Source organism: Seriola aureovittata, chromosome 2 (genome assembly GCF_021018895.1).
Source record: "Seriola aureovittata isolate HTS-2021-v1 ecotype China chromosome 2, ASM2101889v1, whole genome shotgun sequence".
In the NCBI taxonomy this organism is placed as follows: Eukaryota; Metazoa; Chordata; class Actinopteri; order Carangiformes; family Carangidae; genus Seriola; species Seriola aureovittata.
In genome coordinates this window covers 15,787,043-15,810,776 of record NC_079365.1, presented here as the reverse complement: position 1 = coordinate 15,810,776, position 23,734 = coordinate 15,787,043, and the positions used below count along the sequence as shown (strand labels likewise).

Below are 23,734 nucleotides of genomic sequence, written 5' to 3'. Positions count from 1 at the left end.
CAAACGCCCCAACACAAAGCGGCCCATTGATTATTTTGGAGGGAGAGGCCGGGGCTTGTTTTCATCACACATTTGATTTGATTGAGTCTGTTTTGTGTTTGCTCCTGAGCGTTGAGATAGACAAAATGATAGTGGTCTCTTTTTGTGACCTTAGAGTGAGACTGTGTAACTTTTCTAAGACAGAATGACATAATCTTAATTTTGCAAATGAAAAGTTGAATTCATAAGTAATAGAACAGACCATCGCTCAGTTCAACACACTCTGGGGAATTTCTGCTTCAGACTTACTTGGTCACTATGACCAGCAGCTTACAGAGGCTAATGTTAGCAAATTAAGCTGGATATTGCTGTGTACCTGACAGTAATGAGTCAGTTCACTGACCTTATGACCCCTCACTACTTGTGCTACTGTTACGCTACATTTTAGCTCTTTCAAATCACCTAATAAAGACGTCTTTAAAGCAACTGACTCGAAGGAATCACGGCAAACTAAAGAGAATTCAAATGATGCCTTTCTCCTGTAATTACCAATTTCAGCAGAAATGACATGGACACACACACAAACATTTACTCAATACACATCTGACTCAGTAACAGACACAGATCCATAGGTTTTGCTTGTTAGCGGCATACTGAACTTCCCTGTGTGTGTCTGTTTGTTCTTTGTGATTGCATGGTTGTTTTCATTATGATTTTACTCCTCAGTGAGCAGAGTTGTCTGTCTGCTCCCGTCAGTGACATTTAGCTGATGCTGGATGATAAGGAGTTTTCATTTTATTGTTTGTGGTTATAGTAGAAAAACACCAAAGAAAATAAGCTCGACAAAGTCATAAGTATAGTGTAAATAGATCACATATTTGTTTGTCATGCAAAGTGTAACATGATGCAACATGATGAAAGAGAATGATTATCACTGTATACACCAGCAGCAATGTCTACATTCACAATCTGACTTAAATACAGGCCTAACTCGCAAAATAATGAGTTGTACAAGACCCACACTAGCGGACTTGAAAAAAGACTTAAATGCAGGATACAGGATAAAACATTAACATGATCTGGTATCAAAACAACAAGACAAAAGACAAGAGATTTACTGAGCTGAGAAATGCTTTAGCCGCTGAGTTTGAGACTTGAGGCTTTCAGTATGTATGTATAATGAAGGAGCGTCTCTGCTTCCGGACAAAGAAAGGAAAGAGAGGGGTGTGAAATTGCTGATTAGAAACTTGGAATGTATTGAAAGAAAACATACATACACTTGTTCTCGCTTTCTCTTGGCACACATGTGTCATCTGTTCTGGCACATGAGAAACAACTCGTCTGAGCCAAGAATATGACTAAAAAAAGAAATTGTCGATATTTATCAAAGTGTCAATTTATACACAATCGGTGGTATTTTTGCTTTATTCCTTCATTCTCTGCTATTTTTGCAACCGCGTTGTTTTGTATGTTTACACATGTGGGTCTACTACAGATACGTGAGCCTGGTGTTACAGTAGCAGCTGCTGCATAAATCCTCCACCATGCAAGAACCTTCATCTATCCTGTTGTTGCAGCTGCTCTATGTGTTCATGCTGGACTCGCCAATTGCTTTGAATTGGATTTAAGTTTATCAACACATCTTGTAGTACAGTATCAGATGACAATTTTTGGAGGATGTAAACATCCTCTCATTTAAAGTATAGGTCTGGTAATATTTGATATTAAATCCCATGAACAGACCAAAACCAACAAATAAATAAAATCTACTTACAAGTGTCTGTGTAGCCGAAGCCTCGTATAACTTACTCCTCTGTACCATAGATCTCCATGTTGTCCAAAAACTATTAACAAACACTTCAGTGAACCATACTATTATACTTACTAGGTGACATGTTGCTTCATTACAATGAAAAACTCAGTAGTGCAGTTGAAATTAGTCCCCAACAAATTCACTATTTACTGCTGTTTGAGTGACTTTTCTTAAAAACTACAGTGCTTAGCTGTTTTAGGAAATTACTGAACCTTAAGAAAAAGATACTATATTTTTAACACATTCATAAAGATTTACATTGTCAGTGAGGACCAGTGGGGTCGGGACAAATAGAGTAAGAAAATTAGAAAGTGTTGAAAGACAGACTAACAATTTGTTGGTTTTTGGTCTTTTCATTGAATGTGTTGACATAAACAAAAACATAGATGATCACCAGCCTTGTTAATAGCACACCTCAAGGTCTGCTCTCTGGCTTTTGCTGGAGTTTACAACCTCTTTCATCTTCATCACAGTTGTTCTCAGTTGTCATGGAAATGGATCTGTTGACATCTCAGCTCAGTAGCTGTTATGATTTCATCCCCAGCACTTTAAAAATTGTAAATTTTTCATAGGACTCACCTTTCATGCGTCAAGAACAGGTTCACAATTTTTCTGTCTGTCTTAAAAACAATAGTCAGCTGCTCAAATGAACATTTGCTTGCTGTAATCATCCCTCCTGTTCTCACTCACCATTAAGACATTTCTTCACAATGCACTTCTGAAGTTATCATGAAGCTTCATGTGTCTGAGTTAGACAGATCAAGTGGATGTAAACCAATCTTACAGTATCTTTAGGACAAAGTTCCCTCTTCGTGTTACTGTCCCTCCACTGCAGCTCAGCCTCAACCTCTCCTCCATGTTAACTGCCCGTTTTCCTGTTTCTTCTGTCTTTTTCAGACGGTGTCCACTCAGTGTCGGCCCAGTGTCTTCTCCAAGTCACCATCATCACAGATGAAATGCTGTCCAACAGTATCACGTTGAGGCTGGCCAACACCTCCCAGGAGCATTTCCTCTCCCTGCTGCTTGCACAGTTTCTCGACGGTGTGGCCCGCGTCCTGTCTGCCGCCCCCGAAGACGTCGTCATCTTTAACATCCAAGATGACACGGATGTCAGCGCTCGCATCCTCAACGTCAGCCTGTCCGTGGCTGTGCCTGTGTTTGGGGATGGACACCAGCGGCCTGAAGGGCTCAGCCACGGAGCGGACCGGCCTGGGAGAGGGGTTGAGAGTGGAACTGGAGAGTTTTTCGGCTCAGAGGAGCTCCAGGAGAGGTTGTATTTGAACCGCAGCCTTCTCGCCCAGATCTCTTCCCAGGAAGTTCTTCCCTTTGATGACAACATCTGCCTCCGCGAGCCGTGTGAAAACTACATGAAGTGTGTGTCAGTGCTGAAGTTCGACAGCCTGGCGCCGTTCGTCGCATCCGACACCATCCTGTTCAGACCCATCCACCCCATCGCCGGGCTGCGCTGCCGCTGTCCCACCGGCTTCACAGGAGACTACTGCGAGACGGAGATCGACCTCTGCTACTCTAAGCCCTGCGGAGCCCATGGAGTGTGTCGAAGCAGAGAGGGAGGCTACACCTGCGAGTGCTTTGAGGACTACACAGGTGAGAGCCCTAGTTTTACATAGACTTTAATTACTCATGAAGCAGTGTTTGTTGTTGTTGTTTTACAATGCTCCATCGCATGGCTTCATTAACCTATTGACCCCCCTTAGTTACTGTTGCTATGCACATCAGGCTTTCTGTTCTCACACACAAATATGCACTTAACAGTGACAGATTTATCACCCAATATTTGTTGTATTTAAAAATAAATAAATAAAAAAAGACCTGGTTTCATGCAGATGTAAACAAAAGCAGGATTCTCATTTCCTGTTGGCAGCTGTTCATTTTGCACATCTAGCTGATTTTATCAGCTGTTGCTACCCAGGTAATTAACAATGATTACTAGTTACAGTTTCTAAACTATGAATGGACAGTTGCTGTTTCAGGTTTTGGGATATAGCAAACTGTCAGTTTCAGACTCCTACTGAATAACATGTCTGTCTTCATGTGTAGTGCCACTTGAAGGTGAAAGAGCACAGTTTCTGCCAAGCTGTCCTCATGTAGCCTTCAAAATGTTAATTTCTTCTCCTTCACAAAGATCCCATGGGAGCTTTAATGTCTACATCTGTCCCATTCACTACCCTCTGCAGCTCTGTATTGAACCTGGCTCTTTATAGATGCAGACTTGTCCTGTACACTGGTGACCCGAGCTCTGCAGACAAAGGCTGAGTGATGAGTTATTGATCTGATTATTGCTGTTGCAGTCTGCCACAGTAGAAGGAAGCACAAACCTGTAAACGCTTGTTATACATTTCTGTGATTTTGGAAGTAGAAGTAGAGCCACATGGGATTATTATTTTTATTTTATTTTTTCACTGGTGTGCGTACCAGATCAAATCTTATATTTTAAATGATGAAAAGATGTGTTTATGCTTCCTTCTGTGACATTTTTGGTCAAAATCTATTTCTTTTTGCGTGTCTTTGGGCTACTGAATAAGCTGTATACCTTCACACTTACCTCCACCTACACTCAAAACATCCGGAGCTGTAGGAGTGGACCGTGTTTCAAAGCTAGCGTCCAAAGAGCAGGGAGAACAATGACATAACGAGCTTTGTTTCCCCACTGATGCTTATTTTGGAGACTATGGATTTTCAGAGAGAGGTTTACTTAGTGTTGAGTGTTTTGCAGTGAAAAGAACAAAAACAGCAGTTTCTCTGTCCAGAGTAGTATCGCTGAGTGGAATAAAGGAAGGATATTATTAATTATAGATGGCTACAGCGCAGATGGAGAGTGTCCCCTGGCTGTGAAATGCCCCGTGGTAAAAATACCTTCGATAAAAAAATATATATATATCACAAAGCACACAGGCATGTCGAGACGGAGAAGACAGAAGCTTCCGTTTTTAGAGATAATGAAGGAGTAATTTATTACTGTTGGCAGCAGAATTGCGAACCAGTTGCAGGAATAATTCAGTCTCTGATCCAAAAATTATTCACATCCTCAAAGGGTTAAAGACTGTCTGCTCACTGGCGTTATGGGTAAGGGAAATAAGGAGAAGTTGAAAAAGAGTTTAAAGAGGAAAAGAGAATTAAAAATGCTAATTTATACAGTATGAATATCATGGAAGTTGCCCCATCTTTTTGTTGAGAGGTTAAGTGGGTCAAATCCTGACTTTTTAATGTGATTTAGAGTTTCATCTTGTCTTTGAAGCACCATGCTGGTTGGTTTACGACGTGTGATCATTTGGTAACAATTTACTTTATCACCCCACTATTTAGCATTTATGAACTACATACAAACAGTTTGCAACACAATATAATGTAGTTGTATAAAGTTGCGTTTATTAATTTATCAACAATTAAAGCGCCCATGACTGTGTATAAACAGCTGATAGATGATTGATACACAGTGTAACATCGCTGTAATCGTTACAAAGAAATCCTTATAGGATCTTAAAAGCATTTATTAACAGCATTTATTTATGCACATGTAGTACCCACATTCACAGGTGGGTTTAAGATGTTTAAAGAGTCATTGTTGACCTTGGAAACAGTAGTTTGAAGAAAAAATCCTTATCCTGAAGTCCACATACTCGATTTCTTCCAGAGCTTTCAGCCACATCTAGTGGGCCTCATCAGCAGACAGTTCTGTCTGTTGCCATGGAGAACAAAGAAGCGTTTGTTAATAAATAAACATAATAAACATATAGTTAATATAATGAATACAGTAAATAAATATGATAAACAAACACTTCATATTCATATTAAAGGCATAATTGTAGTTGTTGGCAAATACTTTAACAAACACTTAAAAATGTCTTTATATCTGTTTACAGCTACACTGTAGTTTGCTATAAACCATTTAATTAGTTGCTCATACACTCATTTACGTATTCAGTGCACCTAGCTAAAACTAATGCAGTCTAATAGTGAAAGATGTTTTTCTATGATTTTGTCCACACCATTTATATCAGTGAGTGTAGGCTAAATAACAGAAAGCCTCTTAATATAAAACTACACAGTTCAACAGCAGCACAAACTGCAGCCTCCAGTTCAATCATCCAGTTCAATCAGAAACATTATGACCTTCATGAAGGAAGATTTATTGCAAGTAAACTGGCAACTGATAACCATAGAGATTGTTAACTGGGGGTGTATTTGTGTATATCCCATTTGTTGTTTCAGGTGATACTTGAGTAACAGTCAGTCTGGGGCAGAATCATTATGTTTATATTTTACGTCCAGGTGTTCAGCAGCTGTGGCCTCTGACAGACCACTTCACTTTCCCCTTTTGTAAAATCTGGTTGGAGCTGAAAAATCATTACTTCGACTAAAACCATAAATCCCGTTTGCTGCCAAAAGAAAAGTCTCCTGTTGAAAATGAGCTGAACTGCAGCACAGAAACTGCGTAGATTCACATTGTGTTTTGTGCTCTCAGTGATGGCATCACTTCCATTATTCCTCATCAAACATTAAAAGCGTTTTTCACCTATTTAGGTGGCTGTTTATAAAGCCTGAAATAGTGTTGAGTGTGTGGGCTCAGTCACACGGAGTCCAGGTTGAGTGGCACTTATATATTCTTATGCACAGCTGTGGGTGTCGGAGCTGAACTGTAGGTGCTTTTAATGTGAATCGGCAGCGAGGGAGAGGGAATGTGTGAGTGGGTGAAGTGGGCATGTTTTCTTTCGGTTATACTGAAAACAGCGTCGACCACAGTTAGCTACATTAATCTCCATCGGTTGAGCGTTCTTACGTCTAGTGTGCAGGACTTGGAGAGTTATCTGACGGTGAATGTGGTTTGGTGGTTGATGATTTAAGATGTTTGAATCACACTGTCAGACTGTTTGATCAAACAAGGTCGTTCAGGCAGATTTTATTTGATGTATTTTCTTCTGTGATCTACAACTCCCACTTTTCTGCTTCAGTGAGTGTTGAGTTCATCAGTCTTCGCACTGTGGTGGGGCTGAGTGTGTGTGTGTTTGTGTGTGTGTGTGTGTGTGTGTGTGTGTGAGAGAGAGCGAGCGAGAGAGAGAGAGAGAGAGAGAAATTGCTCAGTTCATGTGTTTCAGGTGGGTAGCTAAGTGCTATGGATGAACAATCTGTGGCATTTATATGTGTTAATGGTGCATAGACGTGTGTGTGTGTGTGTGTGTGCGTGTGTGTGTGTGTGTGTGTGTTTGTGTGATGGGGAACTGTTGGACCGTAGGCGTTGCCAGATGGTAGAAGGAAAGAAAATGAAAAAATATAACAGCCATCATCTTTGCCATTTCTCAGAAGGACAGCGTGAATGATTTGGCTCCGCTGAGTCAGACGCTGAACAAAAAGATGTTATCTTCTTTTGGTTCTCACACACGTTTCTCTTAAAACAAACAGCTATTCAAAGACTGTCTGTATGAAAATGACTGAAATATGTCCAACTGTCCACCTTTTTTCCATTCGTTATTAAAGTTTTTTTGGTTTTTGTTTTCCTCTGGTTATTCATTCAGTAATTGAGATTGCATTTGTTGGGTTTCAATGTGCAGAGACGCTTTTGGAACAAAAACTGGTTAATGTTCACACTCGCTTTTTCAAATCACCTCACACCAGTGTTGGAAATAAACACCTGCCAAGCACTGAAAGCCACTACAGTTTGCCTGTGAGAGACGGCATGGATAAAACAATGTTGCCAGACACACAGGCCGTGTTGAAACGAAATGACAGCATTTGAATGCTGTAGTTATGGACAGGATATTCATAAAATCGTAAAGTGAATCCTGCTATGCTTTGTAGTAATTTTCAAACCACAACATCAGCACATCTGGAGCTTCACCTCCTCTTAGTGAGTAAAGGAATGAAGTTTGATGTTGAACTTCCAACGTTTATTCTAGGCTGGTAAATAAACAGCTGTTAATGCATTGTAATAGTTAATGAGATATTTTAGGATCAGGATCTGTAGCCGGACCAACCAACACTGCTATCCCTGTAGCTATGTTGTTAGCATGGCAAAAAAAGATGTTTGTGATTTTGAATTATTCTTGGCAGCTACTGTTTTTAATGTCAGTTTCAGCACGTTTGTCAAAAGAGAAGCTTTTGACGCTGCTTTGGTTTATTTTGTCGAGTGAGCAGTGTTTCATAGTATTTGAGCCTCAGTGTCTCGATGACCTTTTAAAGCGATAAGATGATTTGATCACGGATACAGCTCGAGGTCATGTGTCTATTGTCTTATTGATCACCTTATCTCATTATTCACCCTCATTGTTTCAGCTGAAGCTCTTCGACTGTCCTCACACCAACCTCCTCCCTGTGACAGGGACCATCTGTGTTTGAACAAACTGAGTCTCTGCTGTAGGGGATGTGGATCCTGCTCAGTTTCCCTGAGCTTGGTGCTGTTGGTGTGTCTGGAGGGATCCACCCGCTCTGTTTTACTCAGGAGGGAGAGATGAGGCTCTTCTGTTACCTAGCAGCCCAGACACACCTGTTCAGGTTTAAGATCTCTGAGGAAACCCTGTGTGCACACATGGTTGGTGAACAGTTACACTACAACTTTTGTGAGGTTAATATCCACTATCGAACAATGCTTTTGGTTGTGTACTGGTTTTAGATTAATAAGACCCAGTGTGTGTTTTTTTTTTTTTTGCGTGAATATCTGCCGCAGTACGGCTTGAATTTCAGGAAGCTGGTCAGTTATTTGTCACATTTTGTTTATTCTCTCTCTGTCTCTGTGTGAAAATCATCCAGGATGAATTTATGATGAACTACAGGAGCGATAAAATGAATTTAAGTTTGACTGTAATTATGAGCAGAGATAATTATCTACAGTTTATATACAGTCTATATGTTCATTCAGGTATATAGATTTATTAACAGACATTAAAGAGCACAGATGCTGTGTAAATAAAAACAGCATCACACAGGAGTGAGGGCACTGGGATGGACTTATAGAGGTACGTAAATAGAGCAGAGAAGGAGATGTGTTTGAATTATTGATCGGGATATTTAGTGGAATTGTGACTGTGAGCCCATCCCCACCCGCTGTGCACCTTACCTGGTAACATAAAGCCGCTCTTCAGGAGCACCTTGGGTGGAGACGTCCCACAGGAATCAACTAAACACTGACAAGCATTTCCTCAGATATCAACAGTAAGGTACAGGTATCTATATCTGTATCAAAATTACATATGTATTTTACTCAGCAAAGCCTGTCTCAGTGTCTTAGACCATCTGAGTATGTCTGTTCAATATAGCTGTGTTTGCTGATGCAATGTTTGACCACTGCAAGCTTAAAGAAACACAAGTAGTTTATTTCCTACAGCGAGTTGCTGAATTAATAACGAGGCAGACAGCACTGTAACAGAAAGGCTTTATTTTCCAGCCGGCTGGCCAGCCGTGGCTGTTTATCATCAGGAAGCATCAGTAAGAACATGACAGGCTGACAGGGTGGAGGGGCTATTATGCTCCATTTTGTTACTTCTGGAACAGAGTGACACAGAGATGGCACACCGACATATTACAACTTTTTATACCACTTCAGAATAAGGCGTAGTTATAAAGTTGTCACTGACGGTTTTATTAATGGTTTAAAAAACCATTTATTGGTGTCTTACAGGTCACTGATAATCCATTATAAGGCTTAGATAAAAAAGACTTTTTGGGACGGCCGGTTGTGGACGCACAAGTCAAAGAAACCTTCATTAATAAAATCTTCAATAATAAAGGGTTGAGGGTTTTCCCACTTAACAATAAGCCATCAAGCCTGCAGTAATGTCTGTAAATCATTAACAAAAGGTTTTTCCTTGATGCTCTGCTCCCTTTCCTGAAAGTGGGAGGTCAGAAGTTCGTCAGAGGAGGTTTCTCCTGTGAATTTAACTTCTGCCTAAACAGATGAAACAAACTATGTTGGCAGAGGATATAAACCAGCTAAACATGGGCCCACAACCTGGCAACAAGTTCACTAAACTGAAAAGCATGAATACATTATTGGCCCACATTCACTACCAACTTAAAACCTTTTTGTAAGCCATCTGTTGAAAATTGGCATCTGAATGAAGTTTCTTTGTCCCAGTGGTCCAGATTATCTATCTATATAAAATCAATAAATGTTCAGAGTCATTATCAGCCACTTTACCGTCTCATCCAGCATCTCTTGAATTTTCTTTGACTGAATAGACGTAACTAGACAACAGTGTCAAAACAAAGAAACTTGCTTTCAGTGAACTGTGAATGGAGTGATTAATAGACACAGAGTAAATAAAAGGCCTGTGTATCAGTGGTGTTGGATGAAGATGTGGGGTCTGTGTGTGCGCCAGTGTTACAGTAGTGCTGCACACAGCGGAAGTCTTCCACACTGCTGGCTCTGTGGCTTTGACACAAATTCCAGCTCACGCATGGGAGAGCGAGCAGTCTCGCCTGAGCAACTGCTGAAGCCTCCCACCCCGAGGATCCAGACAAATGCCACATGTGAGCCGGACTGCAGGACCGAGGAGAGGGGACACCGTCTTTGTCCCTCTCTCCGTATACCGGCGCTGCACTGCTCTTCCCCTTCACAGCGATCGCCATTCGAATCTTGCTTTGTTGACCTGATGTGACCTGAAGCCCCGTGTCTCACTCCACCCAGCTCAGCTCACTGTGATGTAGGGCTGCAACAAATGGTTACTTTTGTCATCAATGAATCTTCCAATTATTTTCTCTATGAAACAATTAATCATCAATGTCTTGGAGTGGGGGTGTGTGAAAGGATCATATTTCAAGTAATCAGCATTTTTCAAAGCGCCTGTATATCTTGAGTTTGTGATCGTTAACATACATGCAGCACATTTGACTGGTATTTATTAAGGGTTGGACAAGTCTTCATAATGTAAGCATCAAAATAAATTTAAAAGAAATTTTTACTACATGAGGTCTTGATCAATTTTTTGTCTGAGTAGCAGGAAACAACTGCTTATTTTTTTGACTCTGGTCAACATTGTAATGTGGGACGTCTCCATGGCCTAATCATCTCTGGTTCTATTCTGCATGATGTACACCCCCCCCCCCCCCCATGTTTGCTCTCTGTATCTCGACTATCACTGTCCAATAAAGGGACAATGCTATAAAAAAAAAGAAATCTTAAAAAAACATTGTAATGTAATCCTGAACTCGCCTAGTGTCTGTGAGGCTTGAAAAAGCTGAAAATAAACATCATGAGCCGCCACAGTCTCTGCAAACGGCAATCATTTCTTTGACAGCTTGAGTCCGAATGCATCATCATGTCCAACTCACTGCTTTGAGCCATCAAATTGTCCCACTGAATGTGAATGCAGCACAGACTGCAGCCATGTTCCCAGAGGGAGGAGGTGGAGTCGTGCTGGGTGGCACACAGAGGAGAGGGAAAAGACTGAAACTGACTGAAACAGAGAAAACCGTGTTCACAAACGAAAGTCAGATTTCCTCTGATACACTCTGTCAACAATGTCACAATTGATGTTTTATTAATAATGATAAGAATTAATACTGGTGTATGTTTGAAGTGGTGCACAGTCACTGATATGAGGTGGATAATGTTACACTCTGTAGTTGCACATATACGACAGCTGCAGAGCTGGAAAAAAAAGAGAGGGTATGGCAGTGTGGAGTCCCTGAGGTGGAAGCCACAGGGATGACTGAGGCAATGCTGCTTGTCACAAACTATATTAATCCTCATTTCTCTCCACCTTTCTCCTCCTCCACCCTTTCCCTCTGTGTCCAGGTGAGCACTGTGAGCTGTCATCCCGCTCCGGCCGCTGTGCTCTGGGAGTCTGCAGGAACGGGGGCTCCTGTGTCAACCTGCTGGTCGGCGGGTTTAAGTGCGAGTGTCCACCGGGCGGCTACGAGAAGCCCTACTGTGAGATGACCACACGCAACTTCCCCCCGCACTCCTTCCTGACCTTCAAGGGCCTCCGCCAGCGCTTTCACTTCACCCTCTCTCTCACGTAAGCACCTCCGCCTCCCTGCAACAAGCTGTAGCTCACCTGCCCCGCTCCATCGCCTTTCAGTAATCTGATTCATCCACCCCCACAGCCTACCTCTGCATGCACGCTCGCTCCACTGAAGTGCTCTCCCCCTCCTTGCATTTATGTAACCATAATGGTGTTTAATAGCAATAATGGGATCACTGAACAACAGCCATCTTCTGTAGAGCCACTTTGGTATCAGATTATAGCATCTGTGCTAAAAATACAGAACCACTGCTAAAATATAGGGAATATTAGTATGTATTGTGTATTGCGTGTGCAGCTTGTGTGGTAAGCGTTGGAAAGAAGGTGAGCTGAAGGAGCTGTGTTTTTGGAGAGGAGATTTGCATAACATGAGGATGTTAATCCTTCAGCCAAGAGTGAGTCTGATCTTATTACAGTCAGTGTCACTGGTCACTTTCAGCTGTGAGTCAGTGCCTGGCCTATTTCAGCACTGTCTCCCTCAACAAGGTGAAGGCCGCCTTTAGATGAGCGTGCAGTCACTGTGTGCACATGCAATGTCATTACTGTAGTTTGGGAGTCCTTTTAGTCATTTTTCAAAAGTTAACTTCCGTTTTAATGTCAGTTTTAGTTTAACTAGGGGAATACACTCCCTGTATTCTTAGAGGAGGTGGTAGCAAAATATATGTTGCATCAAGCAACATATACTGCAAAAAAATGGATTTGCTTCATTTGCCTGTTTAATGCATCTTTAAAGGAAGAGTTCAACATTTGGGAAAATTCATTTGTTCGCATTTTTACAGATAGTTGGATGAGAAGATTGATACCACTCGCCAGTTAGCTTAGCTTAGCACAAAGAACCCCACATAAAACTGGCAGTTCTTGTTTTTACAATTTTGTTTTTGCACAAATTAAACAAACAAGATAAAATGTGTTAGATAGAGAGCTTTAGAGGTGTTGGTTGGCAGATTTTGTTGCCTTTGGACAGAACCAGGTTTTCTGTTTCCCCCTTTTTCCAGTCTTTATACTTAGCTAACTGGCTGCAGCTTCATATTTTCCATACAGACATGACAAAGTTATTGATCTTTTCATTTAACTTTGGCAAGAAAGTGAACACGTTGATTTGCCAAAATGTCCAACTATTCCTTTAACTACCATAAAGGTGGCAGGACTAAATATAGACCACTCTATTTCATGTTACACCCAAGGAAAACACAAGTAGTATCAATAGACATCTCAGTTCAGACTATTTTCAAACTGGAAAAATCTATGACATATGAAGTGCAAACAGAGATGTCATTGCTAACGCTGGCACTTTGTCTGAGAGCTGGAGGTGCTATCTCATGCCATAATTAGCATTTAGCAAAAATAGCAAAGATCTGAGCCCACGGTGCCTTCACTTTTCTGCACAGCACAAACAGAAAAAGCCGTCTCATGCACATTTCATTAACTTATTTTTAAAAGCCGACAAGACAGTTTTAGGTTACTTTTTCTTTTTGCGAGATATCATTTTTGTTTTCATTTCACCGCATGGCAGTAGCTGGGAACATAATCATAGTGCTAGTGTTAGAATCAGTTATTATGATGCAAGAGATGCAGGTTGAGGTTGAAATTGAAGCTGAAGCTTTAAATCTAGATGGCTGATCATTTGGAGGTGGTATGTGAAAGGGGTGGGGGTGGGGGGTGGGGTGCTTTACAAATGAGCAGATGAGTTGTGAACACTGAACTCATGCGAAGACAGCAGGCAGCATACACCACCAATCTGTATGAATCCGCCATGTGATGAAATGTAATCAACGATGAAAGCCGTCCGTTCTGTTTGATATCTGTCACAACAAGTGACAACAAGTATCGCCTCTCGTATGGTATCACAGGAAATGTGTTCTGCCATTTTGCTTTACTTATTGTAACTCATGTCACCTTAGATGTGCTTGGCAGGGGTTGACAGTCACAATGGCTGCCATTGGAAATAATATCCCCCTTGTGAGCTTTAAGGACTCGGCCCTTCTAAAAGCGAGGCTCAGATGACAGTCTTTTTTGATGGAGAACTGCTCAAACCAGTTTTGAAAGCGGCCTACACATCACTGGCAGGTCAGAGAAGCTGTGAAGTAGCTGTTGTGTAAAAGGTGCTGATATTGAGAGCTTGAGGCAGGTGAGGTCAACAAGTGGCTCTGTTACCTGAGCCTGCACTGATCAGGTTTCCCTCCAGAAAGGGCCTCTGTTATGATGAACGGCTCAGGATGTGGATCTTGTTTACTCAGACTGGCGGCTAATTTTAGGTTTCTTTCTATCACAGCTTTGGCGCTGGAGCTCTGCAATTAAGGCTGAGATTTCACAAAGTTAAAGAGGGAGGTGTGATGGGATCAGCGCGAGCTAGATTTAAACAGATTATGATGATGATATTTCTCAACCAGGTGAAGTTTCTGTTTGGCTCTTTTACATCTCGATATCTTCAATACTGAATTATGAAATGCTAACATTTCCTAATTAGCACCTAACACAAAGTACAGTGAGGCTGATGTCATTAGATTTGCAGGAATTTCATCACAAATTAAAGTACTGGACAAAATAAAAGTGGTGATGACATGTGATGAAAAGTTGAAGGATCACCAAACTTATCACAACCATGAATATCTGCACAAAATTTCATCTGAATCCATCTAGGAGTTGTTGAGAGATTTCAGTCTGCAACAAAGTGGTGAATTAAAAAAATAGTTTTTAAAATATTTCATATATTAATGCTAAAGCTCTTTCTTTTCCAGCACTTCATGTAAAGTGTATCATCAAACACAGATTTCTGTATCTTTACTTCACACTTAGTCGTTGTGAAATCAGTAAGGGGCTCTTTTTTCTTTCCTCTCCACTGCACACGTCTTATGTATTGCAGCATGTTAGCATAGCGTGACACGGTTCCCTACATAAAGGCAGACTGGTTGTTATTTTTACTGATGGATGCCTAATGTGACACGCAGTGATGCCAGTTGAGTCAGTATTTAGTTCCGGCTGATTACTCCCATAGTTCAGAGGGCTCGGGGGGGCAATGTGGAGCAGCCTTTTAAATCGATACGTCAAAGACTGGAAGCCCTCTGAAGAGAAAGAGACTCTGGATCATAATTATGGTTGGCGTTGGTGTATTTTTTCACTGGATGTGTAGTAGCTGTCTGACTGCTCTGTCTCTGCAGTTACAGTAGGATCAGCTGTAGCATCGGCATCCCCCTTTTCCTCTGAGGTCGTGATTATGGTTTTTCTCAGTAAGCAGGTCAGCGGTGCCGTGCCCCCTGGCTCCTCCACAGCTCCAGAGTAAAGCACAAACAGCACTGTATACAATATACCCTCAAACCCTGAAGACTGAAAGGGGTGGGGGCCGGCTGCTCATGTTGTCTGTGAGCATGTATAGATATTTTGATGTATGAATGACATTCGTCTATGATGGTTGCCGCTGCTCCCATTTGGCCTGAGAAAAAGAAGCAAGTCACACCATCTGTGGTTTTCAGTGTTTCATATAGATTGTGATTGAAACAGAACCAATCAGTCCATTTGAGGAAAAATTAAGCTGCATGTAAATGGAGTAAGTGACCAGAAAGTACAGTTGCCAATACATCAGTTGGCAGATGTGCACAGGAGACTCGTTGTTGGGTCCCCTGTGGGATGGATAATGAATAAATCCAGTAGTTAGTGCTGGATCTTTTTTTTTTTTGTAACACACTTCCACATATCCTAGTGACCCATTTCCACAGGATCAGATTTACAACCACAGACCACAGCTGACAGGTAAAGCCTGATATTTTTAAACTCCACCACATACTTTGATCCCAGATAGAGAGCGAGGTGCTTTGAACGGTCTGGTCCCGGAGTTTGAACTATGTGTGTGCAGATATATTGACGTGTGGATTAATATGTGAGGATCATGGAAAATGACGGCCCTGGGCGCTCTGGTTTCACCATCAAGATGCAAACAGAAATCTGAAACTGAGGCTGTTGTTACAGCACTGGCAGCTGTCTGTTCTCCATCATGAGAAAATATATTTTGAAGCTGTTGTCATTAGTCAGAACTGTCTTTTCCTGTGCGCGTCTTCCTTACTTACAGTAATGCGCTCCTCCACCCTGCTGCTTTGACATTGCCCTAGTTTTCTGTCTCTGTGTTGTAGTGTGTTGTTTAATGTGGCTCTTATATCTATTCATGGCACGCACATTCTCTATTCCTTGACTGTGTCTGTGCTGCAGATATGACTCTTTTTTATCTAACTTGACCTCATGCTCACGGTTAACCTCATTATCTGTTCAGTGATCTTTGCAAAACCTCAGCATTGTTAAATCTTGAGCTCTTCTTCACGATAGTAAGTTACACGTCACACTGCATTACTGTGTCTTAGGAGCACTTCAGTGTGAAAGGGAAATATTTTTTAAATAGGCCAAACCCGACAACTGCCCTCTTTCTTTTCTCTCGTCTTCTCTCTGTTAACATGGAGTACAGGCATGGCTGACAGCATATGCTCTTACAGTACACGTCATGGCATTTGGGATACTTATACAGTGTTACTGTATATTTTTCATTAGTGTCAACAAATCCAATTTTTTCCTACTCAAGATGTCATTTTTTAAAACTGTTACAAATATATACTTCCATGTTTAAAAAAAAAAAAAAAAAAGGGGTTTAGTAATTTCCTAAAACACCAGGGCACAGTAGTTTGTAACAGATATTACTTTAAACAGGAGTAAATGATGCATTTGTTAGGGACTATTTTCTGACGAGGATTAATACATATTTGTTGCTCGTGTTAGTATTTGCAGCAGCTGGGTGATAAATAAATTACTGTGTTTATTGTAATGAAGGAACACGTCGGCCGGTGTAACAGTGTGGCCGATTTTACCAATGGAGCTCAATGGCACAGATTCTTTGGCGACACAGGAAACGCTTGTTTTCAGGATTAATTCATTGCTAGTCTTGGTCTTTTTATAGCAATGGTTGACAATAAGAAAAATGTAGAATATCACCAGCCTAATTTAATGTATAGGGTGAGTATAGAGCAAATAAATACATTAAGTTTAGAAAGAGAACAAAAATGTAACTACATATAACATAACAATATTTTTCGCAGATTTGCAACCAAAGAGCCCAACGGGTTGTTACTCTACAACGGCCGCTTCAACGAGAAACATGACTTCATCGCCATGGAAATCATCAATGAGCAGATTCAGCTCACCTACTCTGCAGGTAGGACAGTTATTGGCTTATTCATTCTTTTATAATTTACTGCAAATGTTTATTTTCCCCCATTTCTGACCCCAGTACTGTGCAGTCATTCACCTCTTTCATTGTTTCCCAGGTGAGACCAAGACTACAGTTTCCCCATACATCCTCGGAGGGGTCAGCGACGGGCTGTGGCACGTGGTGGAGGTTCACTACTACAACAAGGTATGGCTGAAAAAACTATGACGCAATGAATTTCCAGATTTGCTTTATGAGGTTTTCAAATTTTTTTGAATTTATCGAAATCATAATCCAAAACATTTTGCTTGTTTATTATGTCTGTGAAGGTTCTGTCATCCAGGTCATGGTGTCAGTTATCTTCAAGTAGCTTTTTATACTTCTGCATTTCAAAATGATGAATATACAACAAGTGAGAACTTGATGATACTTCATTTCTATTATGTTGAACATTACTAATTTATTGCTTGAACATACATAAACATGAACATGAACATGAACATAAAGGAATAGTTCAACAATTTGTGAAATACACTTTTCTCTTAAACAAAGGTGAGGATGGTGAGCCCTCAATATATTAGGATTAGGTTTTGCTCTCAGTTCATGTCCTTTTTTTTAATGATTGTCCAATAGCTGGTATACGTCTGGTTAAACGTCTGCTGCTGCTCTCCTCTTCAGCTGTGACAGCACAATACCAGACATAGTTATTTAAGATGTTCAGAGTGAAATCAGGCCACGGGTTTGATCCGCTGCAGGCAACAGACTGTAGTTTTCTTGTAGAGAAGTCTGCAGTGATGACTGGCAGCTGACAGACTTTCTCAGTGGTCTTCAGGACATCCATAGATTACTAACTGTAGTGGGTGTAAACCCGAGCGCAGACAGGAAACCTGGAGCTACATAAGTTTGTTGTTCTGCCTCTTTAGTGCTGCTGCTCTGTCAGACTGAAGAATCGCTGCTGACAGGCTGATGATCTGGAAGAGAGCCAACACTCCAACTAGACACAAACAGAGGGAGAGACAGACAAGACAGGAGAGATGGGGGGGGGGTTATTAATGAATGAAAGCCAGGGAGTGGGAAGTCAATGTTTTTCCAGACATGCTTTGATTGGACTAAATATGTTCTGACTTATGCATTTCTCCATAAGAGGATCACAACAACTCCACCAATGGAGGAATGTATGGAGCTGTTGTCTCTGCTCTCTCAGTACTTTCTCACCCAGGACCAACGCACAGCATGTCACATTTTAGGCTATTGAGGAAGTCACTTTGCATCATAAAGATGTTGCCAGGCAACACCCCTGCTGCACACATTTTCCTCTTCAGTGTCTATGATAACATGGCCATGCCAGATTTCAGCCAGCAGAAGTAATGAAGGGGGAGAATCTTGTCGACTTTTGCATAAAAACCAGTTGGCTCTTTGCCAACAAGACATTATATTCTCATTAATCATGTTTCTACAAAACCCCCAAATCTAATGACACTGATTCTTTTGTTGTTTCACCGACCTGGAAGTTATACATCTGTAAGTGAGCCTCATGTTGGAGCATGTCATGATTCTGTTAATGTACAGTATCAGCTGCAGAGCAGATTTCTGACAGCTACAAGTCCGTCATGTCAATGTTTGCACCTGCAGTATCTCATTTATTTTGGCCAAGTTGTGAACACAACACTGACATAACTTGACTTGACCTGTCATCAGTTTGTTAACAAGCAGCTGCTTATTTACACATCCAGCAGACACGGAGCAACATCATTATTCATCTGAACTTGTGTTTGTTGCAGCTGAACAATGAGCTGAAACGGTGAAGCTCTGAGCTGCAGATGCAGGTGATGATTCTCTGTAGGTTTATCATTAACAGCGACCTCATTCACACTGTCACGCTTGTTGTTATAAAAATATTGATTACAGCCGCATCCTGAAGTGAAGCCAGAGTATTTATTTCATACGTATTGGTCATACTGAAGAATAGAATACAAAAAGAAAACAAACATCCTGAGAGTTTCCCCGTCCAGCTGCCGTCTCACAGTTCTGGCTGAACTACTCATCCTCATCCTCCTCATGTTCCACATCCTGTGAGTCACTGAGGTAGAAACATGGCTCCTCCCACTGGAGGTATCCCACGGTGGCCCACTCTGACCCGTCCCTGTCCGCAGGGGGTGGGGCAGGATGAGGAGGGGAGGGGGCATTTTTAGATTGAAATGTGGCTTTCAGGATGGTGGGGGACTGTGGAGAATGGCAATGACCGCTGCCTTTGTGTTTGGCTCTGCTTCCTTTGGGACCACGGGGCAGTGAATGATGCGGCCCCGGGGAAGGTGCCCCTCTCTCTCTGTTCTCCGGCAAGGACAGAAAAGTGGAGCAGGAGAGGAGCGAAAGGAGGGTAAAGAAAAGCCCAGAGAAGTATTGACTCGGGCTTTGAACGGGGACGCCGCGCTTCAGGCCCGACCCCTCTTGTTGCTATGGTTTTTCCAGTCAATCTTAGATCCCATATTTGTGTTGCTTTCTGCCATGCTCCTCCTGCGCGAAACCCCCGTAACCTTCTGTGACAGGGAACTCATATTCCCATAATCCACTGTAGCGGCGGGTGAGAGAAGTGTTTAATGTGGTCCCGAGCAAATATGTGCGTTCCAATCAGCGCTGACAGGACAGGGTTTTGTGCGGCAGAAAGACGTCCTGACAGACAGTCATTATTGGAGAGTCAACAGCCGTGACTGATGGCAGCAGAGGTCAGTGAAAGGAGCGTCCAATCTGGAGCGCTGCCTGTTTCAGAGCTTTCACAGCGAAGGGAAAACCGTGGAAAAGAGCATGTCGGATGATTTCACCTTTGGCAATTCACACGGCGTGTTTGCTTTTTTCATCATCAACAAATTTGTTACAAATTGGCTGCAAGGAGCATCAGCTGAAAAATAAAAGACACCTTCAGTCTCTGTTTCCATCTACTTAACATTTCGGTGTTGAACAGTGAGGAATTTCACAGTCGAGAATAAGCGATGTGACTTCCTGTGGGAACGGGGCTCGATAACGGGGCCTGTTGTTCTTGAAGGGAGAACTTGTTGAATCGGTTGAACATTTCAAATATCTGTGTACAGCCTGAGACCGCCACTGAGCTTCTCTGAAAACAATAGCCATATTTTCTAGAAGTGCAAAGCAAGCAGCTTTCAAGTGAATCAGTCAGTCATGGAAACAGTTTAAAAGACAATTTTTTAAGAGTTTGAACCTGACATCTTGGTTTGGTCACATGAACAGACAACGGACAGAACAGACACAGACTTCCTGACAGTTTTCATCATGTATTTTCTCAGTCTGAAGTCTGGGAGATGTCGTAAGACGACTTTGGCAACCTCAAGTATTTTTAAGAAGTTGTCTGTCCAATCAGCGTTTCAGTTAATAACTTTAGGGATCATTCTTCTACTCTATGTCACACATACAGCGAGAACTGGCATTTCTGTTGCACATGCTGATGATGCTGATGATCCAGGTGAGGTGTTGTCAGCAGACGGATTATTCAGCCAGATGGTTTGGGGTTAATATTGGGCTCATCTCATTTAAACTGTGATCACAAAGTGACGGCAGGAAAGTAACTGCAGCCTCTCAGTGACAGACTCTTATTATTAGAGGCTCTCAGAGATTTAATCTAACCTACTCAATTAGAAAATCATGGAAGAGAAATTTAATAATGGCCGTGCCTTGGGCCAAAATTATATTTGTCATTCCTGTTTTGTCTTAATAAAACTTACTGTGATAGAGCTGCTAAAGATGTCACGCCAGCCAGCGAAAATCTACAGAATATCTGCAGCTGGGTGTCTTTTCTGCCGGCGTTTAAATTAAGGGATCAGACAGCAAAGACAAAGGCAATCATAACAGAAGAGCAATCAGGAAATTATAATGCCTGAAGCTTATTAAGACAGTGGCGTCGGGTCTATTTTAGTTGAACCTCACGGAGAACTAAAGAGCCTGACTATAAAAACAGAACGCGCAAGTGTGTTTTCAATCCATCAACAGCGAGCCAGGTCTTCATATCATCTCTGTACATGAGACGAGCTAATTCCTGCTAAATCCTGTCCGACCGGCTGCGAGCTCGGCAGCCCGTCCTCGCCTGCAGGTTGCTGAGTCGGTCAGCTGTGTGTGATGGCGGTCGGTGCTCTGCTCTCAGCTCACAACACCAGCTTGAACCCACACTTAGGGTTAATATGAGCTCAACGTGACCTCAGACAAACTGGCCGGTTTGAAAAGAGGTCACGACCTTTTATTGACAGGATCATCATTCTCTCCCCCGCAGACCCCTCCTCCTTTTGTTGCCCCCCTCCTATTGATTTCTTAGACAATGGAGAAGATCCTTTGTTGACAGGGATGATATCCTGCAGAGAGCAAGCCCTTCTCCTGTGTGTGTGTGTGTGTGTGTGTGTGTGTGTGTGTGTGTGTGTGTGTGTGCCTCTGCCTTTAGCTCTCTTATGATGTGAATTATTAAAATGCACAACAACAGGGAGCTGGAGCTGAACGAGGACTGAACCGAGTGTGATGCAAAAAATAATTTATTTATTTGATAATTTATTCAGTGGTTGTTTTCCAGTTTCATAGTTTTTAATCTGGTATATTAAAGTACATACAGATTAGCAGTGTCTGAGATTCCCAGACGTTTCTCTACTTCATAGATCAATTCTTTATTATGCAGCAGAATAAGATATTTTCATAACAACCCATTTCAGATGCTATTTATAAATACAAAGAGACCAAAATACTTCAGCACTTTAAAAATAGAAGCATGGCAACACAGTTTCTGATATTTTTCTGACAAATCTTTTGGAAAGTCGTGAAAGAATATGATGCCTTAGGGCATAAGGCAGGATGATAACTTTCTTTTATCTGTCCATCTAAATCAAACTGTTTTTACTGTTTCTGCTGTGCTGTACTGAACTGCACTAATCCTGATCTGTTTGCATACTCATGAAAACTTCTCGAAATGAAACTGTAATATTATTCTGTGATATATATTCCCTGGATGCAAAAGTCAAAAGCACAAAAAGACATAGATTGCACTGTTAAATCCTCAGCCGGATGGGAAGAAAAAAAAATAACCCAAGGAGCTACAAACATGAGGAAGTTCTCTAGATTCTCAAGAGTACAGAAAAACTTAACAAGCCATAATGTATTCCTAATCCTCACTGATTTGACCAAAGTCTCCCCAGAAACATAAGGAATGCGCTAAAGAATTCTTGATATTCATGAGTTTGTCCCTCTCTCGCCCCACAGCCAATCTTCAACCAGGCCGGCCTGCCGCAGGGCCCCTCAGACCAGAAGGTCGTCGTAGTTACGGTGGACAACTGTGACACCTCTGTGGCCCTGAGGTTCGGCCACTTGATCGGAAACTACACCTGCTCTGCTCAAGGCAGCCAATCAGGATCCAAAAAGTAAGTTAATCAGCAGAGGTACGAGTTCTCTCATTGAGAAATTAAAGATAAGTCTCATTTTTTAGTCTCAATTCCATAAATAACCTTTTTTCCCTGCTTTACAGACTCCCTCATTATTTCTGTATTGACTTCAGTAATTAAGTTAACGAGTAAACTTGTTTTGAAATGAAGTTCCATATCTCCAGGGTGTTAGCTGAGCTATGCTGTTTTCCTTTATTGGGATGTTTATCCTTTTTTTCTGTTTTCATCTCCAGGGCGTGTAACATAGTGAAACTCTCTCTGTGATGAATTTTTAAGCGCTCTCGCCCCCAACATTAATGTTGATGATGTGTATTTGTTAAGGCGGGATGTGTAAATGGTCATGGGTTCTGTTTTTGTCAGATCTTTGGACCTGACCGGCCCCCTGCTACTCGGAGGAGTTCCTAAACTTCCAGAAGATTTTCCCATCCGCAACCGGCAGTTCGTGGGCTGCATGAAGAACCTGCGAATTGACAACCAGCACATAGACATGGCCGGCTTCATCGCTAACAACGGCACTCTGCCAGGTATGCAGCATTTCTCACCTGCTGTTTGCCTTCTAAAGATTGTCCTCTGCTTTATCTCTTAAACCTGTGAATGCTTTGCAGTCAAACAGTGTTGACTGTTAGACCAGCCAGGCGAGAGAAGATTGAATAACACTGACTGTAATGAGCGCAGAGGGGAGGCGAATCAGTGGGAAATGATCATTATACCTGCTATGAATAGTTTATTACCCTCTGACTTTGCCACTTTGATGAAATAACAAGATGGGATAGATCAAACGGAGAAACCTCTTATTTTCTTTCCCTCCTAGGATGCTCTGCCAAAAGACATTTCTGCAACAACAACCCGTGTCTGAACGGAGGAACCTGTGTGAACCTGTGGGGCTCCTTCAGCTGTGATTGCCCACTTGGATTTGGAGGACAAAACTGTGAAAGAGGTGAATGAGCCGCATACAAAAGTGCTGGGCATCAGTGCTGGGAGCACTCACACATGAAATGAGACCTGACACGGATTTGTCTGCAGTTTTGATCCGAGACCGTCTTTGTGACCTGGGACTGAACTTGTCGTTGAGTATGAAGCTGGCATCCGTCAGGTTGAAACAAGCAGAGCGGAGACAGTAATGGAAACGCACAAATGCAGAAACCCACGCATTTGCATTTAAAAATAACAGGTGGAAAATCAGCTGTCTGCACTGCAGTTCCTGGTGTTTGTCAAATCAGTGCTTTGTGGGAACACCTGTCTTAATTTTAGACGCAGAGCCAGAAAAAGCCTGGTGATTACGCTGCTGTAGTTTTAATGCCTGATTTCTGACAGAACCAGTTGTGAGAAATAATCTACTTGAGGTTGAGTTTTA

At 41.9% G+C, this 23,734-nt stretch overlaps 1 protein-coding gene across 3 annotated transcripts in view; it reads left to right on the top strand.

Moving 5' to 3' along the window:
• Positions 1-23,734, top strand: part of celsr2 (cadherin, EGF LAG seven-pass G-type receptor 2) — a 61,483-nt gene that overhangs the window by 19,055 nt on the left and 18,694 nt on the right. For all 3 annotated transcript variants that reach the window (XM_056389736.1, XM_056389727.1, XM_056389718.1), the window contains exons 2-8: positions 2,690-3,397; positions 11,541-11,763; positions 16,845-16,960; positions 17,073-17,161; positions 22,202-22,359; positions 22,741-22,904; positions 23,192-23,317. In XM_056389736.1, the coding sequence (XP_056245711.1) occupies positions 2,690-3,397; positions 11,541-11,763; positions 16,845-16,960; positions 17,073-17,161; positions 22,202-22,359; positions 22,741-22,904; positions 23,192-23,317 (1,584 nt within the window). The remainder of the gene's footprint in view (positions 1-2,689; positions 3,398-11,540; positions 11,764-16,844; positions 16,961-17,072; positions 17,162-22,201; positions 22,360-22,740; positions 22,905-23,191; positions 23,318-23,734) is intronic.